The sequence below is a fragment of the Microcaecilia unicolor genome, chromosome 6 (assembly GCF_901765095.1).
Source record: "Microcaecilia unicolor chromosome 6, aMicUni1.1, whole genome shotgun sequence".
Lineage (NCBI taxonomy): Eukaryota > Metazoa > Chordata > Amphibia > Gymnophiona > Siphonopidae > Microcaecilia > Microcaecilia unicolor.
In genome coordinates, this window is record NC_044036.1 from 345,808,065 (window position 1) to 345,828,836 (window position 20,772).

At 45.2% G+C, this 20,772-nt stretch overlaps 1 protein-coding gene across 1 annotated transcript in view; it reads right to left on the reverse strand.

Moving 5' to 3' along the window:
- DUS1L (dihydrouridine synthase 1 like) overlaps positions 1-15,484 on the reverse strand; it is a 58,333-nt gene extending 42,849 nt beyond the window's left edge. Inside the window, exons 1-2 of the mRNA XM_030205191.1 lie at positions 15,414-15,484; positions 8,250-8,490 (exon numbers count right to left, since the gene is read on the reverse strand). Coding sequence (XP_030061051.1) covers positions 8,250-8,486 — 237 coding nt within the window. The 5' untranslated portion in view covers positions 8,487-8,490; positions 15,414-15,484. The remainder of the gene's footprint in view (positions 1-8,249; positions 8,491-15,413) is intronic.
- Positions 15,485-20,772: the final 5,288 nt, after the last annotated feature.

Sequence of the window (20,772 nt, forward strand, 5' to 3'; positions counted from 1 at the left end):
GTTAAAACCCTGAAAGACTGACAAAACCTGATGGTTCTGGAGCAGTTTCTTCAGTGTTATCGTCCAGAGGTGAGGAAACATGTTCAAGATCATCAGTCCCATACTCAAGAGAAGGCGGCTGAGTTGGATGACATCTTCATGGCTAACTGAAACTGGTTGGCAAATAGAAGCTGTCCCTATCCGCAGCAGCCAGTATCTAAGGGTAGACAGGGCCCTAAGCCAAATATCCCTGCACCCTCAGAGACTGTCAGCAAACTCTCCAGTGTTCCCCAAAAATCTGAAGACTTTAGGCATGAACATCCTCGTTTCCAGTGTGGGAATCAGGACATTTCAAAGTGGACTGCCCAGATAATCCCAAGCTTGCACTAAAGAATGTTCCAGAACCTAAGCTGGCAGCTTTCGTGGGTGGCTCCAGTACAACGAAGGAGACCCACACAGTTGGCGCAGCACAAAAAGTTATTGGCCATTCATCAAGCAAGGATGCAGATGGATTTCCACAACACTACAGCACTCCAGTAACTGTGAACCAGACTCGGGTAGATGGGCTTGTGGACACTGGATCTAGCATGACTTTGTTACGACCAGAGCTAGTGCCGGAAGATGCTATTCTACCAGGGAGAACTGAAGAGGTAGTGCTAGCCAATGGATCCAGAGAGACTGTACCCATTGCTCGAGTATTCCTGGATTGGTGTACCAAGCCTGGATACAGAGAAGTAAGCATAATGAAAAACATGCTGGTACCAGAGCAGGGTGATGAAAATGACAAAGGGGTTGGGATGACTTCCCTATGAGGACAGACTGAAGTGGCTAGGGCTCTTCAGCTTGGAGAAAAGACAGCTGAGGGAAGATATGATAGAGGTCTGTAAGAGGGGAACGGGTAGAAGTGAATTGCTTGTTTACTCTTTCCAAAAATACTAAGACTAGGGGGCATGCAATGAAGCTACAAAGTAGTAAATTTAAAACAAATCGGAGAAATTGTTTCTTCACTCAACGTGTAATTAAACTCTGGAATTCGTTGCCAGAGAATGTGGTAAAGGCAGATAGCTTAGCTGGGTTTAAAAAAGGTTTGGATGGCTTCCTAAAGGAAAAGTCCATAGACCATTATTAAAATGGACTTGGGGAAAATCCACTGCTTATTTCTAGAATAAGCAGCATAAAATGTATTGTACTTTTTTGGGATCTTGCCACGTACTTGTGACCTGGATTGGAAACAGGATGCTGAAATGAAATGATACTTGATAGAGATTTTAGGCATTTCTGAGGGTAAGCATCCTCCATTTTCACAAGTGTATTATATATCTGGAAAGGTGGAGGGGCAACCTCAGACAGCTTTGGATATTTCTGCAGTGTTGGACTCTTCAGATTCAGAAGAAGCCACGGCGACTACTATATTGGTTTCAGATGCTTTGGCCCCTGATAAATTGTAGTTAATAAGGATGTAGTACTTTAAAAATAAAGAAAAACTGCTGCTAGAGATAACCAACATCGTCATAGGCAATTTTTGTTATTGAAGCCAGGAGTTCTTTTTACGTTATCCTTGTAAATGCATCATTAGATACAAGTCCACTAAATAAGTGTTCTTTGAGCCTTCACACCTTTCAGCTTTTCTGGTTGCTAAAAGGGTGGCGGAAGAGTAAATAATCATATTAAGCTCTTTATGGGATTGGGTAATCCAGTCTGTAACGCGTTAGTTGCCAATTTCACTGTATTTCTCCAATGTAAGTCTTGGTTCCAATAATGGGGACTTGAGTGATAAATATTTCTTGCTTTAATTATTATTGAAATATTTTTATTTCATTATTAAAACAAGTCACTTTTCTATACAAGTGGATACTTGGTATAATGTTAAAATGTTATAAATAAATAAAGTATAGAACAGGGGATCTCAACCAAGTCCTTGGCACATCTCCAAGCAGTCAGGTTTTCAGGATATCCACAATAAATATGCATGAGATACATTTGCATGCACTACTTCCACTGCATGCAGATCTCTCTCAGGCACATTCACGTTGGGTATCCTGTCTTGAGTACTGACCTGAGAACCAACTACCTAGAAACTACCATCAGTCTCTTATGATTTATACTCCAGATTCAACAAGAAAGCAAAGTGAGATGATCAAAGATGAGGATAGCAAGCTTGTAGGTGTCAAAAGTCTTTATTGTGAAACAATGATGTTTGACACACTTTCTGCTGGACTCTATATAGCTCGCCTAGCGTTCCGCACTGAATTCTAAGCATATTCCATAACACGCGTAACTTGACTGATTTAACAAGCTAATCAGTGTTGATAACAGTATCTAACAAGCAATAATGAGCACTAATTGGCAATAATTAGAATTTACGTGCACAGCTCACTAACCATATTCTGTAATAAACTGTGCCTAAATTCTAATGCACTCAGTTGAAAAGGGGCATTGGTTATGGGCAGGGAAATGGGCATTCCAAAAATTTTTCCCCCCTATAATGTGCTGTATTGGTTACTTGAAATAGTGCCTTGAATGTACTTGTTGAAACATCTCTCTATATAAAACGCACCTCCAACGTTCTAATGAAGCCTCTGTTAGCCAACATTCTAAGTGAAGGGGGTGAGATCGCACTGTGTCTGCCCCGCCCACGCGTCAAACGTGATGACGTCGAGGGCGGAGCAATGACACTCAACCAATCGCATCGCTCGGCAGCGAAGCGTCAGGGAAGGAGGCGGCGCTCTCGACGTCTAGCCTTCCCTTCGCTGTGTTCCGCCTTCTTCTGACGTCAAGGATGACGTCAAAAGAAGGCGGAACACAGCGAAGGGAAACCTACACGTCGGGAGCACCGCCTCCTTCCCTGACGCTTCGCTGCCGGAACCGCCACGGAGGTAAATTTAAAAACAAGAAAAAAAAAAAAACACCCATGTTGGGGGGAGAGAAGAGGGTGGCCACTAAAGTACAACAATGGGAGCGGGAGGGCAGGGGAGAAACGACAGCATGGATGCGAAGGGGGGGGGGAGGGAGAAGAGGGCGGGCCAGGCTGGGACATGGGAGAGAGAGGAGCATGGATGCGAGGGGGGGGTCATGGAAGGGAGACAGGGGACTTGCTGGAAAAGGATGAATGGAGGCGGCAGGGGACAGAGGAGCATGGATGGCCATGGATTGGGGATGGCCATGGATTGGGAGGGCAGGGCTCAGGGAGAGAGGGCAATTACTGGAAAGGGATGAATGGAGGGGGCAGGGGACAGAGGAGCATGGATGGGCATGGATTGGGAGGGCAGGACTCAGGGAGAGAGGGGAATTGCTGGATAGGGATGAATGGAGGGGACAGATGGCCATGGATGGATATGGATTGCAGGGCAGGCCTCAGGGAGAGAGGGGAATTGCTGGATAGGGATGAATGGAGGGGCCAGGTGACAAAGGAGCATGGATGGGCATGGATTGGAAGGGCAGGACTCAGGGACAGGGGAATTGCTGGATAGGGATGAATGAAGGGGACAGATGGCCATGGATGCATATGGATTGCAGGGCAGGCCTCAGGGAGAGAGCGGAATTGCTGGATAGGGATGAATGGAGGGGCCAGGTGACAGAGGAGCATGGATTCCACTCACACTTTCACTCTGACTCTCAAACAGTCACTCTCACATACACTCTCCCAAACATACACACTCCGAGGAAAACCTTGCTAGCGCCCGTTTCATTTATGTCAGAAACGGGCCTTTTTTACTAGTTATTAAATAAAAAAAAAGGAAAGAAAATCACTGATGAGCAGGACTGGATGCTAAGATTTATATGTCTCAGTTCAGTTTTCAGTTCTCTATCTCCACCTGCTGGTTGATAGACACAACTACTCCACAGGTTCTGGATTAGTGGGAAGCTCCAGGGGTTGAGCCTCCTGCTGCTACCACAGGCAGACAGTCTCCAATGACCTATTACTGGCTAAATCCAGAGGTCAATATTCCATCCTCATTCTTCTTGATCTTTCCGCTGCTTTTGACACTGTCGATCACAGCATACTTCTCGATACCCTGTCCTCATTTGGATTCCAGGGCTCTGTCCTTTCCTGGTTCTCTTCCTACCTCTCCCTCCGCACCTTTAGTGTTCACTCTGGTGGATCCTCTTCTACTTCTATCCCTCTGCCTGTCGGTGTACCTCAGGGTTCTGTTCTTGGTCCCCTCCTCTTTTCTATCTACACTTCTTCCCTTGGTTCATTAATCTCATCCCATGGCTTTTCCTACCACCTCTATGCTGATGACTCCCAAATCTACCTTTCTACCCCTGATATCTCACCTTGCATCCAAACCAAAGTTTCAGCGTGCTTGTCTGACACTGCTGCCTGGATGTCTCAACGCCACCTGAAATTAAATATGACCAAAACCGAGCTTCTCATTTTCCCCCCCAAACCCACCTCCCCGCTCCCCCCGTTTTCTATTTCTGTTGATGGCTCTCTCATTCTCCCTGTCTCCTCAGCTCGAAACCTTGGGGTCATCTTTGACTCTTCTCTCTCCTTCTCTGCTCATATCCAGCAGACTGCCAAGACCTGTCGTTTCTTTCTTTACAACATCCGTAAAATCCGCCCCTTTCTTTCCGAGCACTCTACCAAAACCCTCATCCACACCCTTGTCACCTCTCGTTTAGACTACTGCAATCTGCTTCTTGCTGGCCTCCCACTTAGTCACCTCTCCCCTCTCCAGTCGGTTCAAAACTCTGCTGCCCGTATCATCTTCCGCCAGGGTCGCTTTACTCATACTACCCCTCTCCTCAAGACCCTTCACTGGCTCCCTATCCGTTTTCGCATCCTGTTCAAACTTCTTCTACTAACCTATAAATGTATTCACTCTGCTGCTCCCCAGTATCTCTCCACACTCGTCCTTCCCTACACCCCTTCCCGTGCACTCCGCTCCATGGATAAATCCTTCTTATCTGTTCCCTTCTCCACTACTGCCAACTCCAGACTTCGCGCCTTCTATCTCGCTGCACCCTACGCCTGGAATAAACTTCCTGAGCCCCTACGTCTTGCCCCATCCTTGGCCACCTTTAAATCTAGACTGAAAACCCACCTCTTTAACATTGCTTTTGACTCGTAACCACTTGTAACCACTCGCCTCCACCTACCCTCCTCTCTTCCTTCCCGTTCACATTAATTGATTTGATTTGCTTACTTTATTTATTTTTTGTCTATTAGATTGTAAGCTCTTTGAGCAGGGACTGTCTTTCTTCTATGTTTGTACAGCGCTGCGTATGCCTTGTAGCGCTATAGAAATGCTAAATAGTAGTAGTAGTAGTAGCAACAGACATAAACTTTAGAGGACCGTCGCAGAAAGGGGGGAAAAAGAGAAGGGGAGAGACTGGGCCGAAGAGGGGAGGAAAAGCTTAACCTGTAGACCAGGTGAGGTCAGAGGCTGGGTATTTTGGCACCCTTAGGCATAGCCTCACCTCGTACAATGGTTAAACCAGCTCTTTTGGTGGGGGGGAATTCTCCTATACATAAAAAATTATGATGCTTACATGGTTGTTACTTAGTTATGGTGACATTGTAACATGATTTTGCTGGGTACTGGTGCTGTATCTGATATCCTTTTCCCAATAAAAACAATATAAAAAAATGAGAAGGCAAAATCTTACCACTTGTGTGTTACTGTTGACGTCTACGTGCGGTGCTGACCTGTATCCCCAAGGACCGCACCAAACTCTGAAGCTACAAACTACCCCGTTTTGGTTCAGTCATGGACTCTGCGATTCCCCATCAGTCTCAGATTGTTATTGAGGGTTCGGTTTTCAAAATCGTCTATTTTGCTCTCCAACTCTACAAGGCACATTATCAATTGTGTGTTTTCCTGACCCATCCCTTTTATGATGCTCCTCCATTAAGTCCATGAAATGTGCTGCTGAATGGAAGTTTCGGCTTAGGCTGTCCAAGTGGCTATTTTCTGTTGTCTTGTTTCTGTTGCTGCATTTTTAGATATATTTTATTGTACTTAAGCAGCTGTTTCTCTCCTATTTCTTTGATTGTTTTGGAATGATTGATTGCTTTCCTGTCATTTACTGGCATTTCTTTCTTCATTTTGTGTTATTATTTTATTTTCCGTAAACCGCCTTGTCCTGCACTGCAGCTAAGGTGGTATATTACGCTTTTAATAAACGTATTTCATGATTCCATTTCATCCATTATCCACTGAAATTTATTTTCCAAAGTCAGCTCAATTGCCTTAACTACTTCAGCGGTTACCTCCACCATCCACAAAGGGCTCACTTGATCTGACATCTTACTGTCTCGTTGTCCTTCCTCGCTGGTTTTCATGTCATTATAGCTGTTCATCACACTTGTGAATAGATTGCCACGTATCAGACATACTGCTCTCACGTATACTGGATTAAGTTATGAAGTCATGATGTAAAACTGCAACGAGTTGGTCAGGTCTAAGAACAGAAGCGTCTAACATTTACTCGGCTTCATGGCGTCCCATGATATCTCCTCCACTCTTTAAAATTTTAAATTGATCCTACCCACAGGGCTGCTGGAGATTCTCCTCCTGAGCTCCTTATAGGCCATATTTGCTGCTGCCAGAGCTTCAAATTTCCTCCTGATCAACAAGGCTCCATATGGGCTGCCTTGCCAAACTTACTTTCTCTATCTCATTGACCCCCACCAAGGCCTTCCCATAATTCTCTTGTCATCCCTGCTCCTGGTGCACACATACAAATCCTCGTAGCTCTGTCTCAGACCCCCTTGCTCTCTCACATACCCCTAGCTCTCTCTCAACTGCCCCCCCCCCCCCCACAGCTCTCACTCTACTAATTGCTTTCTCTCACCCCTTCCTCATCTGGAACACACATTCATAGCACTTTCTCAGTGACCACCACCCTCATAGGATTAATGTCACGGTAGTTCCTTGTAACTCTAGGCAAGTCACTTAACCTTCCATTGCCCCAGGTACAAAGACTGTGAGCACCTCAGGGACAGAGAAAGCACCTGAATATAATAAATGTAAACTGCTTTGGTTGCACCAACGAAAGACATTATATCAAATCCATGACCCTTTTGGCATATACCCTCCCTCCTCGGTCGCAGTCTCCCACTGACCACCCCAATAAATGAATCCCTCCATACATTTCTCCAGCTTTCTCTCTCCTCCACCTACACATACCACCCCAGCACACAGATATTTGGCACTCTCCCCTCCTGTTGCACCCCTGGTATTTATACACCCAGTTCTCTCTCCCTCTCCCTTCCCTTGGCACACAAACATCCAGCTCTCTTCTTCTCACTACCCCTCACAGCACAGCACAGTCAGCCAGCTCTCTCCCACCACCCCACACAAACACCCAACTCAATTCGTATTTATCCGATCTACTCCCAATTTTATAGACCTCAGTTTCCTCTTTACCAAACTGAGGAGCCCCTACATCTCAAGCCTTTTGCCCTATGAAAGTTGTTCCATCCCCTTAATCAATTTGATCGCCCTTCTCTGTATGTTTCCTAATTCTGCTATGTCTTTTTTTGAGATGTGGTAATCAGAACTGTAAACAATACTCATGGTGCGATTACACTATGAAGCAATAGAGACATTATATTCTTTTATTCTCTATTCCTTTACTAATAATTCCAAATATGTTCTTTGCTTTTTGCCACCACTGCACAACAATTAGAAGGTGTCAACAAACTGTCCATGATGACACCTAGATTCTTTTCCTTGGTGATGAACCGTGTTAACTATAATTTGAAATAGTCTTCCCTATGTGCATCATATTGCACTTGTTCACACTTAATTTCATCTGCCATTTGGATGCCCAGTGTTACAGTCTCCCAAGCCTGCAATTTCTCACAATCTAAGTGTAATTTACAATTAGCAAGGTATTTTACAAAAAGCTCACCAAACGAGGCCTTTTGGAAAATATCTACAGAACCACAGAAAATACAAATTGGATCTTCAAGAACAGCAACATGACAAAATTTATTTATGAAATTTTGAAGTAAGTTAACACCAGAGATTAAGCACAATTGCTTCCTTTATCACTGGTGAAATTTCCATGTCCAAACAAGCTGTTAGTTGACACTTAACATCTGTCAGATACTTTAAAGTAAGCATGTACTTATTTTTTTTAAAGAATACATGCATTGTAAAATCAGAAATATATTTATACTTTGTGGTTCTGCTCAAACCAAGTCAGTCCACATCCAATTTTCTAAAATTGCTACTTGCGTGTGTAAATGTCATGCAAGCCTTCTCAAAAGACCACCACTACTTGGCATAGGATTGGATGATATGCCGGGATTTTACCTGCACAATCAAGGGTCGGTCTTCAGGACACATTTCGCAGTACAAATTCTCCTTGCGGTAGTTGGCATCTCTGACGAAGACTTGAGCATGTAGCATTGGGGTATAACACAGCTGGGCTCCATGGCGACGGCTGAGTAACCTCCAGGCCAGCTCACTCTGATCGACCATTGGAGCCACCACATAGCGAGCACCTTTCAGGGTGCTTCTCCAAAACTCTAGCCCTTCAAGTTTTGTCATTATGCTGACAGTGAACAAGAAAAGGGTAACAAAACATTAGTAAGTCTTTACATACACTGCTCCAGGGGTTCCCAAATCTGGTCCTGTAGGCATCCCAGCCAGTCAGGTTTTCAGTATATCCACAATGAATATTGATGAGATAGTTAATGCAAATCTCTCTCATGAATATTCATTGTGACTGACTGCGGTGCCTCCAGGACCAGGTTTGGGAACCACTGCACTACTCTCAAATCCAGTGTAGTCTTAGAGAATTCTTTTCTCAGTTAATTCCAAATCTCGCTGCTGCTTTCTTTCCCAAAGCAGTCTGCACAGGACTCATCCTTAATTAACCAAATCCAACCAGCTCTCTTCACCCCTACTATTACCAGATTTGCTACCAGTCATGCAAACTTACTCTTTGGGGACACAAACAGATCAGTGATAAATACAAACAAATCTTTATTGAAGAGTTTCAACCTAGTGCAATGCCCAACACAGGCCGTGTTTCGCCCAGAAGGGCTGCGTCAGGGGCTTTATTGTAATCTTCACCGTTAAAAAAAACGAGTGTTCTATTTACTATTTTCCACCTTACGAAATTAATGACCAAATGAATGTGGCACCATAGTAGTTAAAAAAACCAGCATCACTGAGGTGTGTGAGAGCATACTGTTATTTCCTGGAGAACAACTTCGACTTTGGAGTAGTGATTGTGTTGGTTCATTAACTAATATGGTGCCATATTCATTTGGTCATTAATTTCGTAAGGTGGAAAATAGTAAATAGAACACTCGTTTTTTTAGCGGTGAAGATTACAATATAGCTCCTGACACAGCCCTTCTGGGTGAAACACGGCCTGTGTTAGGCACTGCACTAGAATGAAACTCTACAATAAAGATTTGTTTGTATCTACTACTGATCTGCTCTGTTTCCACATTGGAGTTTGCGGATCGTCTGCCTTGTTGCTTTTTGGAACTCACTCTTTGGCTCAGTACTAACTCAGGGGGTCTTTTACAAAGGCACTGTAATGTTTTTAGCACATATGAGATCTCTAACGTTTAGCACGTGCTTATTTTTAGCGTACACTAAAAACGCTAGAGCACCTTTGTGAAAGGGCCTCTCAATCTCCATTCTCCACTTTGCAGACCTCATGAACTGCAATTAATTCACGTTCATTTCTTTAATCACGGACAATCAGATTGCACAACGCTCTATATTAGGGCCTCAAGTTTAAAAGATTTTAGTTTAGCAATCTGCAGAGCCTAAAGGGAGCTCAGATTTCCTGCAGTAACACTTCTCCGTTGACTAGTTTTGGATGACAATTTTCAGCCAAAATTCAATGATCAGGGCTCCTGCAGGTACCAGGCCAGCAAGAAGCCTGGAATGCTATCAGATACTGCAACTTGCCAAATTAAAATGCCCTCAAACAAGACAAAATTGGTAACAGGCCTACCTTAGTCAATAAAGTGACTATTATCTTGATATCATGCTGTACGGTGAAATTATGAGCTTACTAATAAAGATATTGGGCTATTTTACAGTGTTACTGGAGACTATTTTGGTGGTGAGAGGATATGAGACCTGGGGAGATGGGGCTAGGTTAAGAGGGCACAGTATGGGTAAAAAGGAGAGAGTTCCAGGGTCATCGTCCCTCCCTCCCTTCCAGTTCTAGGCCCCCTCCCTCCAAATTTTAAAAGTCATCCTGACTTACCTCGTCGGGGTTACAGCGGCCGGCAGCAGCGGTAAAAAGCGTGCAGGCTTGGCACTTACATCAGTTTTCCCTTCTCTGTCTCTCAGCTCTGGTCCCGCCCTTGCAGAAACAGGAAATGAGGGCGGGACCAGAGCTGAGAGACAGAGAAGGGAAAACTGAAGTGCCGAGCCTGCACGTTTTTTACCGCTGCTGCCGGCCGCCGTAACCCCGACGAGGTAAGTCAGCATGACTTTTAAAATTTGGAGGGAGGGAGGGAGGGGGCCTAGAACTGGAAGGGGGGGGGACAATGACCCTGGAACTCGGAGGGAGGGACGACGACTCTGGAACTCAGAGGGAGGGATGACGACCCTGGAACTGGGAGGGAAGGAAGGATGACGACCCTGGAACTGGGAGGGAGGGAGGTATGACGACCCTGGAACTGGAAGGAGGGAGGGTGCGAGAAACCCTGGAACTGGGAGGGAGGGAGGGACCCTGGAACTTCCCTTAAAAACATTAAAGGCAGGTGATTACCTTGCTAGCGCATGTTTCATTTCAATGAGAAACGGGCTTTTTTTTTTACTAGTGTTTACATACAGCATAAATTTAGAAAGGGGAGGTCATGCCTAATCAATCAGAATTCTCTTAAGATATGAATATGAACACAAGTTATGTTAAGTTAGATCAAGGTCCACACAGAGCTCAGCATCCTGTTTTTGACAAACGGCCAGTTGCGTCACAAGTTCCCAGCAGCTCATAAAAAGCATAAGAACATAAGAATAGCCATACTGGATTAGAGCAATGGTCTATCTAGCCCAGTATCCTGCTTCAAACAGTGGCCAATCCAGGTCACAAGTACCCAATCACTAGCAACATTCCATGCTATCAATCCAGGAGCAAGCAGTGGCTTCCCCCATGTCCAACTCAATAACAGACTATGGGTTTTCCTCCAGGAACCTGTCCAAACCTTTTTTAAACCTAGATGTGCAGACTGCTGTTACCACATCCCACGCTATGCCGGCTGCATTTTAACCCAGAATCGCCTCAGAAATCACTAGTACTCACAGATCTATATTGTGAAGAGCTGTTGTGGCATTTGACCATCGCACATGTAGCACCCTTTCACAACAGCTTGGAAGATGTGGTAACAGCAGTTAGCATATCTGGGTTTGGACAGGTTCTTGGAGGAAATGTCCATAATCTGTTCTTAAAACAGACATGGAGAAAGCCACTATTTACTCTTGAGATTTGTAGCAAGGAATCTCGCTGTCAGATGCTTTTGACTGTGCTAGATGGACCATTGGTCTGACCCAGTATGGCTATTCTTCTGTTCTTATGTAGAATGTTACGGAAAGGATGATTAATGTGTGGCAGAACCTCCCAGTGGAGGTGGTGGAGATAAAGATAGAATTCACAGAAGGATGGGACAAGCACATAGGATCTCTCAGGGACAGGAGGGGTAGTTGATAATATGCAGAGACAGACTTGATAGGCCATATAGGGTCTCAACAGAGACTTCACCTCCTTTTTCCTGCTGGCTATTCCTCTCCCTACATACCCAAGCATCTTTCTGGCTTTTGTCATCACCTTTTCTACTTGTTTGTAACCTTTAGATCATTAGACACGATGACACCCAAGTCTTGCTTTTCTTTCATGCACAGAAGTATTTCACTCCCTATGTACCACTCCTTTAAATGCCTGTGCATTTTCAGTGGAAACCTGAAAATGTACCACCGTCCCCAGAAGCCAACCTCCCTCCCCACCACCAGACCTACCTTGTAAAGGCCCTGGTCTAGTGGTGTCTTCAGGACAGGAGAATCCTGAGTTGCTCCTACCCTCATCTGCTGTGCTGTAAGAATAGCAGCTGAGTCTTCCGCAGACGCAATTTTGAAATTGTGAATGGCCCAAGCAGAAAGCTGCTCAGACCATTCCCAATTACAAAATGGCAGCAGCGACCTCCCACTACAATCTCACAAGGCTGCGTCGGGAAGTGGCGGCCACCATTATGCAGAAGCAGCTCAGGATGCTCCTGCCCTGAAGACACCATTAGACCACCAAGGCAGGGCCTACCGGGGGGGGGGGAGGGGGGTGAGGAAGGCAGAGTGGTGGCAAGCCCGAGGGAAGTGGGGGAGGCTGACTTGCAGTGGTGGTGGTGAGAGGAAGGCCAGTTTCGGTTACAGTTCCATCCGAAACTGAGCGCGGATTTGGTTTCGGTCGGTCTTTATTCTCCTTTGGGCTTTTGTAGCCCAAATACACAATCCTGCATTTTTTTTTAGCATTAAATCATAGCTGGCAAATTCTGGACCACTTTTCAAGCTTCACTAGAACCTTTCTCATGCTAGCTACACCATCAAGGGTGCCTATCTTTTTCCATATTCTGGCATCATCTGCAAAGATGTAAACCTTACCATGAACCATGGCACACAACCACTGGTAATGTGCATTTCCTCAGAATGAACTCCATTTACCCTACCCTTTGTCCCCTTCCACTCAACCAGCTTCTAGAGAATCCAGCCAGTCAGTTTTCAGTCACAGACCTAACTGATGGTTAAGGGTTGTTTAAGTTTGTTGGTTTATTACCTATGTTCAGGTATGGATCCTTTGGTTGTAATGTTTATATCAGTGGTTCCCAAACCTGCTTTGGAGGCACCCTAGCCAGTCAAGTTTTCAGGATATCCATAATTACTATTCATGAGAGATATGCATGCACTGTCTCCACTGCATGCAAATCTCTCTCATGAATATTCATTGTGGATATCCTGAAAACATGACTGGCTAGGCGGGTGCCTCCAGGACCAGGTTTGGGAACCACTGGTTTAGATGATAATTTAAAATGTTGCTTGTATTTGATGTTTTAATTGATTACTGACATCAGTTTGATTTTTTGTATTATTTTTATTATGTATGCAATTTTATAATCTGCTTAGAATTTTTTGAGATAATGCAGAGTGTAAGACTTTTTACAATAAACAATATCCACAATGAATGGACCGGACGGGACCCACCCCAGGATATTGAGGGAGCTCAGAGAGGTTTTGGCGGGTCCTCTTAAAGATTTGTTTAATATATCCTTGCAGACGGGAAAGGTTCCGAGGGATTGGAGAACGGCGGAGGTGGTCCCTCTTCACAAAAGTGGTGATAGGGAAGCTGGAAACTACAGGCCAGTAAGCCTCACTTCAGTTATTGGAAAAGTAATGGAAGCGATGCTGAAGGAAAGGATAGTGAATTTTCTGGAAGCCAATAAGTTGCAAGATCCGAGACAACATGGCTTTACCAAAGGGAAATCGTGCCAAACGAATCTCATTCTTTGATTGGGTGACAGGAGAATTGAATCAGGGACGAGCTATGGACGTAATCTACTTAGATTTCAGCAAAGCTTTTGACACAGTTCCCCACAGGAGGCTCTTAAATAAACTGGAGGGGCTGAAGATAGGACCTGAAGTGGTGAACTGGATTAGGAACTGGTTGACGGACAGACGCCAGAGGGTGGTGGTGAATGGAATTCGCTCGGAGGAAGGAAAGGTGAATAGTGGAGTGCCTCAGGGATCGGTGCTGGGGCCGATTCTGTTCAATATATTTGTGAGTGACATTGCCGAAGGGTTAGAAGGTAAAGTTTGCCTATTTGCGGATGATACTAAGATCTGTAACAGAGTGGACACCACGGAGAGACTGGAAAACATGAAAAAAGATCTGAGGAAACTAGAAGAATGGTCTAAGGTTTGGCAATTAAAATTCAATGCGAAGAAATGCAAAGTGATGCACTTAGGGAATAGAAATCCACGGGAGACGTATGTGTTAGGCGGGGAGAGTCTGATAGGTACGGGCGGAGAAAGGGATCTTGGGGTGATAGTATCTGAGGATTTGAAGGCGACGAAACAGTGTGACAAGGCGGTGGCCGTAGCTAGAAGGTTGTTAGGCTGTATAGAGAGAGGTGTGACCAGCAGAAGAAAGGGGGTGTTGATGCCCCTGTATAAGTCGTTGGTGAGGCCCCACCTGGAGTATTGTGTTCAGTTTTGGAGACCGTATCTTGTTAAGGATGTAAAAAGAATTGAAGCGGTGCAAAGAAAAGCTACGAGAATGGTATGGGATTTGCGTTACAAGACGTATGAGGAGAGACTTGCTGAACTAAACATGTATACTCTGGAGGAAAGGAGAAACAGGGGTGATATGATACAGACGTTCAAATATTTGAAAGGTATTAATCTGCAAACGAACCTTTTCCGGAGATGGGAAGGTGGTAGAACGAGAGGACATGAAATGAGATTGAAGGGGGGCAGACTCAAGAAAAATGTCAGGAAGTATTTTTTCACGGAGAGAGTAGTGGATGCTTGGAATGCCCTCCCATGGGAGGTGGTGGAAATGAAAACAGTAACGGAATTCAAACATGCGTGGGATAAGCATAAAGGAATCCTGTGCCGAAGGAATGGATCCTCAGGAGCTTAGTCAGGATCGGGAGGCGGGGATAGTGCTGGACAGACTTGTACGGTCTGTGCCAGGGCCGGTGGTGGGCAGCGGGACTGGTGGTTGGGAGGCGGGGATAGTGCTGGGCAGACTTATACGGTCTGTGCCGGAGCCGGTGGTTGGGAGGTGGGGCTGGTGGTTGGGAGGTGAGGATAGTGCTGGGCAGACTTATACGGTCTGTGCCCTGAAGAGCACAGGTACAAATCAAAGTAGGGTATACACAAAAAGCAGCAAACATGAGTTATCTTGTTGGGCAGACTGGATGGACCGTGCAGGTCTTTTTCTGCTGTCATCTACTATGTTATGAATATGATGGAGGTAGTGTATGCACATTTATTTCGTGCATATTCATTGTGGATATCTAAGAACCTGACTGGCTGGGTGTGTCTTGAGGAGTCAGTTGAGAGCCCCTCTTTAGAGTCTATATACCAGGGGTTCTCAACCCAGTTCTGCAGGCAATGGAGTGAGGCTTTAGGCTGTGGTTGCTGGAGTAATGGTGGAAAAGCTACAGCTGCTGCTGCCACTCTGGCACCGGCCCCCAAAGGCTGCAAAGCTCAGCTCTCCATTGCCCCCCCCCCCCCATTACCAATCTACCCAGTCGCAATGGCCACAGCCTACAGCTGCAACCTGTGTGAACAGACTCCCCTCCCCCAGCGGTGACAGTACCGTAGCTGCCTCTCAAGCCCCGCTGACCCACCGCCCCCTCCTCAGCCATAGCTACTCCCTCCCTCCCCGGTTTACACAGACACCAAGTGACGCGCTTTGAGCGACCCCCAACCTCACACTCTTTTACTACCACCTACCTTCCAACTCATGCCTAAAGCCACGCGCCACCGCCGACTCAGGTGACGCCGGTCCTCCTACTCCTTGCCCCGCCCCCTCTGACGCCACTTCCTTCCTGTTTCCTGTAGGGCGGGGGAAGTTACGTCAGAGGGGGCGGGGCGCCTGGAAAGGAAAATGGGTGGAGACGGGTCGGTGACTGACTGACTTCAAAGTTATTAAGGAGGAACGTGCTGGGTTGGGGGTGTCAGAAACGAAATGAAAAGAGCTGCTGGACTGGGGGGGGGGAGGCGTGAAAACCAGGGAGAAGGAGAGATACCGGGATGGAGGGTCTGAGTCCTTTGCTTTGTCTGTCACTTGCATAGCAGCTGTCTTGGAGCTCATTGAGTCTCTGCCTGGACGAAGGACCTGTTGTTCTTGGAAATCTCTAAAGAAACAGCATTAACATAGTAGATGACGGCAGAAAAAGACCTGCACGGTCCATCCAGTCTGCCCAACAAGATAAACTCATATGTGCTACTTTTTGTGTATACCTTACCTTGATTTGTATCTGTCCTCTTCAGGGCACAGACCGTATAAGTCTGCCCAGCACTATCCCCGCCTCCCACCACCGGCTCTGGCACAGACTGTATAAGTCTGCCCAGCACTATCCCCACCTCCCAACCACAAGCTCTGCCTCCCACCACCGGCTAAGCTTCTGGGGATCCCTTTCTTCTGCACAGGATTCCTTTATGCTTATCCCACGCATGTTTGAATTCTGTTACCGTTTTCATTTCTACCACCTCCCGCGGGAGGGCATTCCAAGCATCCACTACTCTCTCCGTGAAAAAATACTTCCTGACATTTTTCTTGAGTCTGCCCCCCTTCAATCTCATTTCATGTCCTCTCGTTCTACCACCTTCCCATCTCCGGAAAAGGTTCGTTTGCGGATTAATACCTTTCAAATATTTGAACGTCTGTATCATATCACCCCTGTTCCTCCTTTCCTCCAGGGTATACATGTTCAGGTCATCAAGTCTCTCCTAATACGTCTTGGAATGCAAATCCCATACCATTCTTGTAGCTTTTCTTTGCACCACTTCCATTTTTTTTAACATCCTTCACAAGATACGGCCTCCAAAACTGAACACAATACTCCAGGTGGGGCCTCACCAACGTCTTATATAGGGGCATTAAAACCTCCCTTCTTCTGCTGGTCACACCTCTCTCTATACAGCCTAGCAATCTTCTAGCTACGGCCACCGCCTTGTCACACTGTTTCGTCGCCTTCAGGTCCTCAGATACTATCACCCCAAGATCCCTCTCCCCGTCCGTACCTATCAGACTCTCACCGCCTAACACATACATCTCCCGCAGATTTCTACTCCCTACGTGCATCACTTTGCATAAACCCATATGTGCTGCTTTCTGTGTATACCTTACCTTGATTTGTATCTATCATTTTCAGGGTGCAGACTGTAGAAGTCTGCCCAGCACTACCCCCGCCTCCCACCACCTGCTCTGCCACCCAATCTCGGCTAAGATTCTGAGGATCCAATGGGATCTCAGTTGGAAACTGAGGGGGCCTGTTTGATGCAGCGGGTAAGAGGCGGCTTTTTTTTCTTTGAAGAAATGGCTGTGTGGTAAGTGATTGCTGCACAATTATTTAAGGGGGGGGGGGGGAGAACCTACCGCCACCCATTGAGGCTCTGACCGCACTCCATCACACTTCTGGGCCTGGAAAAATGCATCATGGTCAGACCACGCAACATCAGAGTACATGACTAGGCTCTCAAAGGCACTTCAAGCTCTACCTAAACAAATATTTTAAAAAAGTAGCAGAAGTCCCACTCTAGCTTATTTCTTATTTAAAGAATTCTTTCATTATTATTAAGGTCTGCTGGCCTTGCCCATGGGATGTGTGCTCCATCTGCTGCAGAACCAAGGTCCGCACCTTTCTATACTCCCAAATGGCAGAGTCCGCTGCAAATTTTTTCTGCCCACATTTCATCCATTATCGAGTGCTGGTACTTATATTTATCACCCATGCGTAAGAAACCTAAATTAGCCCCATTGCGGTGTTGTTCAGGCACAGATAATTGGGGGAGCTCAGTATTTTGTAGCCATCTTGCCTAGCAGCTCCACTGGAAATCAATCTTGATGGAGACTTAACCCCAAGGGATAAGCTGTGCGTTTTCCGAAGTCTACCTTAATAATGGTTTATGGATTTTTTTCCTCCAGGAATATATCAAAACCTTTTTTAAATCCAACTACATTAACTGCTTTTACCACTTGCTCCAGTAATGAACCTCAGAAATTAACTATACAATGCCAGTACTGCTCAGCATCTTGTATGCCAATATTACATGTGGAAGTACAATGTTCAGTACTTTTCATGTATGTATTTCAAATTACTATGTAAGCCGCATTGAGCCTGCATTTTGTGGGAAAGCGCGGGGTACAAATGTAATAATAATAATAATGTAACCTGGGTCTCACCCGCACCACCAGCTCTGCTCTGTCCAACCCAGGCCACAAGCTAAATGTTGTCACCAGGTCATAGGGGACCACACTCACAGTTCCAGTTTGCCTGCAGTCGGAGCTTGGGAGTGGGTTAATGGTCCGGAATACAGATCCAGGGTATTGGACAGAATTTTCAGTGGTACCTTAACAGTCCAGGAGCAAGCATCCTTGCTCTCACACCAAAGACTATTCTTCACTCCGAGGATTTTTATTTAATACAAACAACTTTACCAAAACTTCTGCAATCGGCAGTTAAACATTCAGAACTCCTTATTTTATAATGTCCATCCAGACTATTGGTAACGGTCTCGATCGCACCATTCCACTCTTTGTGTAATTCCAGTATGTACATATTTACACCTTGTCCTGCCCATTACCCATCCTCTTGGGCCAGCAATAATCCGAAGGCTGCTCCTGTTACTCCCGATATCAATCCAACTCCCTCAGGCACAGATCCTCCTGGCTGTACCTCGCAGTGCTGCAACCCGGCCTTGAACAAGCTTCCCCGGCTCTGGTTCCTGCTTCCAAGCTGGATTCCCCTTATCTCCAGCTCTGACACCTCCACAATTGCCACTTAAAGGGGCAGGAACTACTCCTTTACTCAGCCTCAGTTTTCTTGCAGTCCAGGATCCCTCTATGCTCCCAAGGGTCTGTAGCTTATCAGATATTTCATTAGTATTATGCTGATATATCTCTGTTATTTAAACTTCAGTGCTGTTAAATGTATATATGTTTGATTCCGTTTCATGATAGTCCTATTATTAGGTTTCAGTTTGCTGTTTTCAAGTTTACCCCGTTCATTGTATTTATACTTGGTAATTTTACTATTGTTATGCTGTTAACAAAAAATTAAACTGTTATGTTAAACTGTACACCAATTTGGGTGACTCTCTTTCATAAAGGCAGTTAATAAATCCCAATAAATATTCCACACTTGTAATTGCAGCCAGTTAAGCAACAAAGCACTAGAATGTAAATATGGGCTAAGCACAATTAACCTCTCTGTCACTCCTTTCAAGGTGGGGCCAAAATGAAAACTTTGCAGCAGTTTGCGCATTCTTCAGAGGAGGTGCAAAAGTTGATGGGGAAATATTTGAAATTATATCTGTAACCAATTTTGACCTGCCTAACCCATGCCCAATACACACCAACTTTTGAATGTGTGCATTGAGGGCCATCTCCACTTACAAATAGAAGCAATGTGAAATCTGTGAAGATGCAGGGCTAAGCTTCTAAAATGACTTCCTTTGTATTTAATGTATCACTTTGAGCATTGTATTGTACCACAGATAGGCAGTATATCAATTCCCACCATAAAAAAAAAAACAATTTTGGCATTGTTGGTTACAAGCTCTGATTTTAGACAGAGGAATAATAAAGTGTTTCTAATTTAAACCTCCATTTTATTGTTGCAATGATTTTTTTTACCTGCCTTTTTCAGAGGCCATGTACAGCATATACATAGTAACATAGGTGACGGCAGAAAAAGACCTGTACGGTCCATCCAGTCTGCCCAACAAGATATACTCATATGCACTACTTTATATGTATACCCAGGGCTTTTTTTGAGGGGGTACTTGGGGGTACTGAGTACTGACACCTTTTCCATTGCTAAAATTGACCCATGGTTCCCAAGTTTTAATGAAAGAGCACAGGCTCTACACACCAATTCTGCCATGTCATAGATTCTGTGACCGGTTGCAGGGGGCCTGGCTATGGTGGGGTGGGTCTCTCAGTGATCACCCCCACCCCTAAAGGGTGGCCTGGCCATTTGAGTACCGGCACTTGTTTTCACTAGAAAAACATACTGTGTATACCTGACCTTGATTTGTATCTACCATTTTCAGGGCACCAATGTGCTACCAATGTAAAGCAAAGAGATGACTTGGAATAAGATTGGGCCTTAGAAAGAATAAAAATGACCTTTTTCAGGAGTCCTATACAATACTAGAACAGGTGATAGAGGGATCTTGCCAGTTACTGGATTGTCCACTGTTGGAAACAGGATACTGGGCTTGATGGCCCTTCAGTCTGTCCCAGTATGGCAACACTTATGACAGTAAGCTTCTTTATTACAGAGAGAGGACTCCCCCTTTTACCCCAGCATTCTCTGCTACTTCTGGCCTCCTTTGGAAGATTCCTTGCTGGTGGCATTAATCTTCTCTATCTTTCTCCTCCCCAGCCAGAGTGCACCATCTCCATAGTGTTTCATAAGTACATAAGTATTGCCATACTGGGAAAGACCAAAGCTCCATCAAGCCCAGCATCCTGTTTCCAACTGGCCAATCCAGGTCACAAATACCTGGGAAGATCCCAAAAAAGTACAAAACATTTTATACTGCTTATCCCAGAAATGGTGGATTTTCCCCAAGTCCATTTAATAATGGTCTATGGACTTTTCCTTTAGGAAGTCGTCCAAACCTTTTTAAAACTCTGCTAAGCTAATTGCCTTTACCACATTCTCTGGCAACGAATTCCAGAGTTTAATTACACATTGAGTGAAGAAAAACTTTCTCCAATTTGTTTAAAATTTACTACATTGTAGCTTCATCGCATGCCCCCTAGTCCTAGTATTTTTGGAAAGCGTAAACAGACGCTTCACATCTACCCATTCCACTTCACTCATTATTTTATAGAACTGTATCATATCTCCCCTCAGCCGCCTTTTCTCCAAGCTGAAGAGCCCTAGCCACGTTAGCCTTTCCTCATAGGGAAGTCGTCCCATCCCCTTTATCATTTTCGTCGCCCTTCTCTGCACCTTTTCTAATTCCACTACATCTTTTTTGAGATGCGGCGACCAGAATTGACCACTGAGGGATTTGAATGGAGGTAAATGTATGGCAATAGTAAATCTTTAAAAGAAAAGAACAGGACTAAATA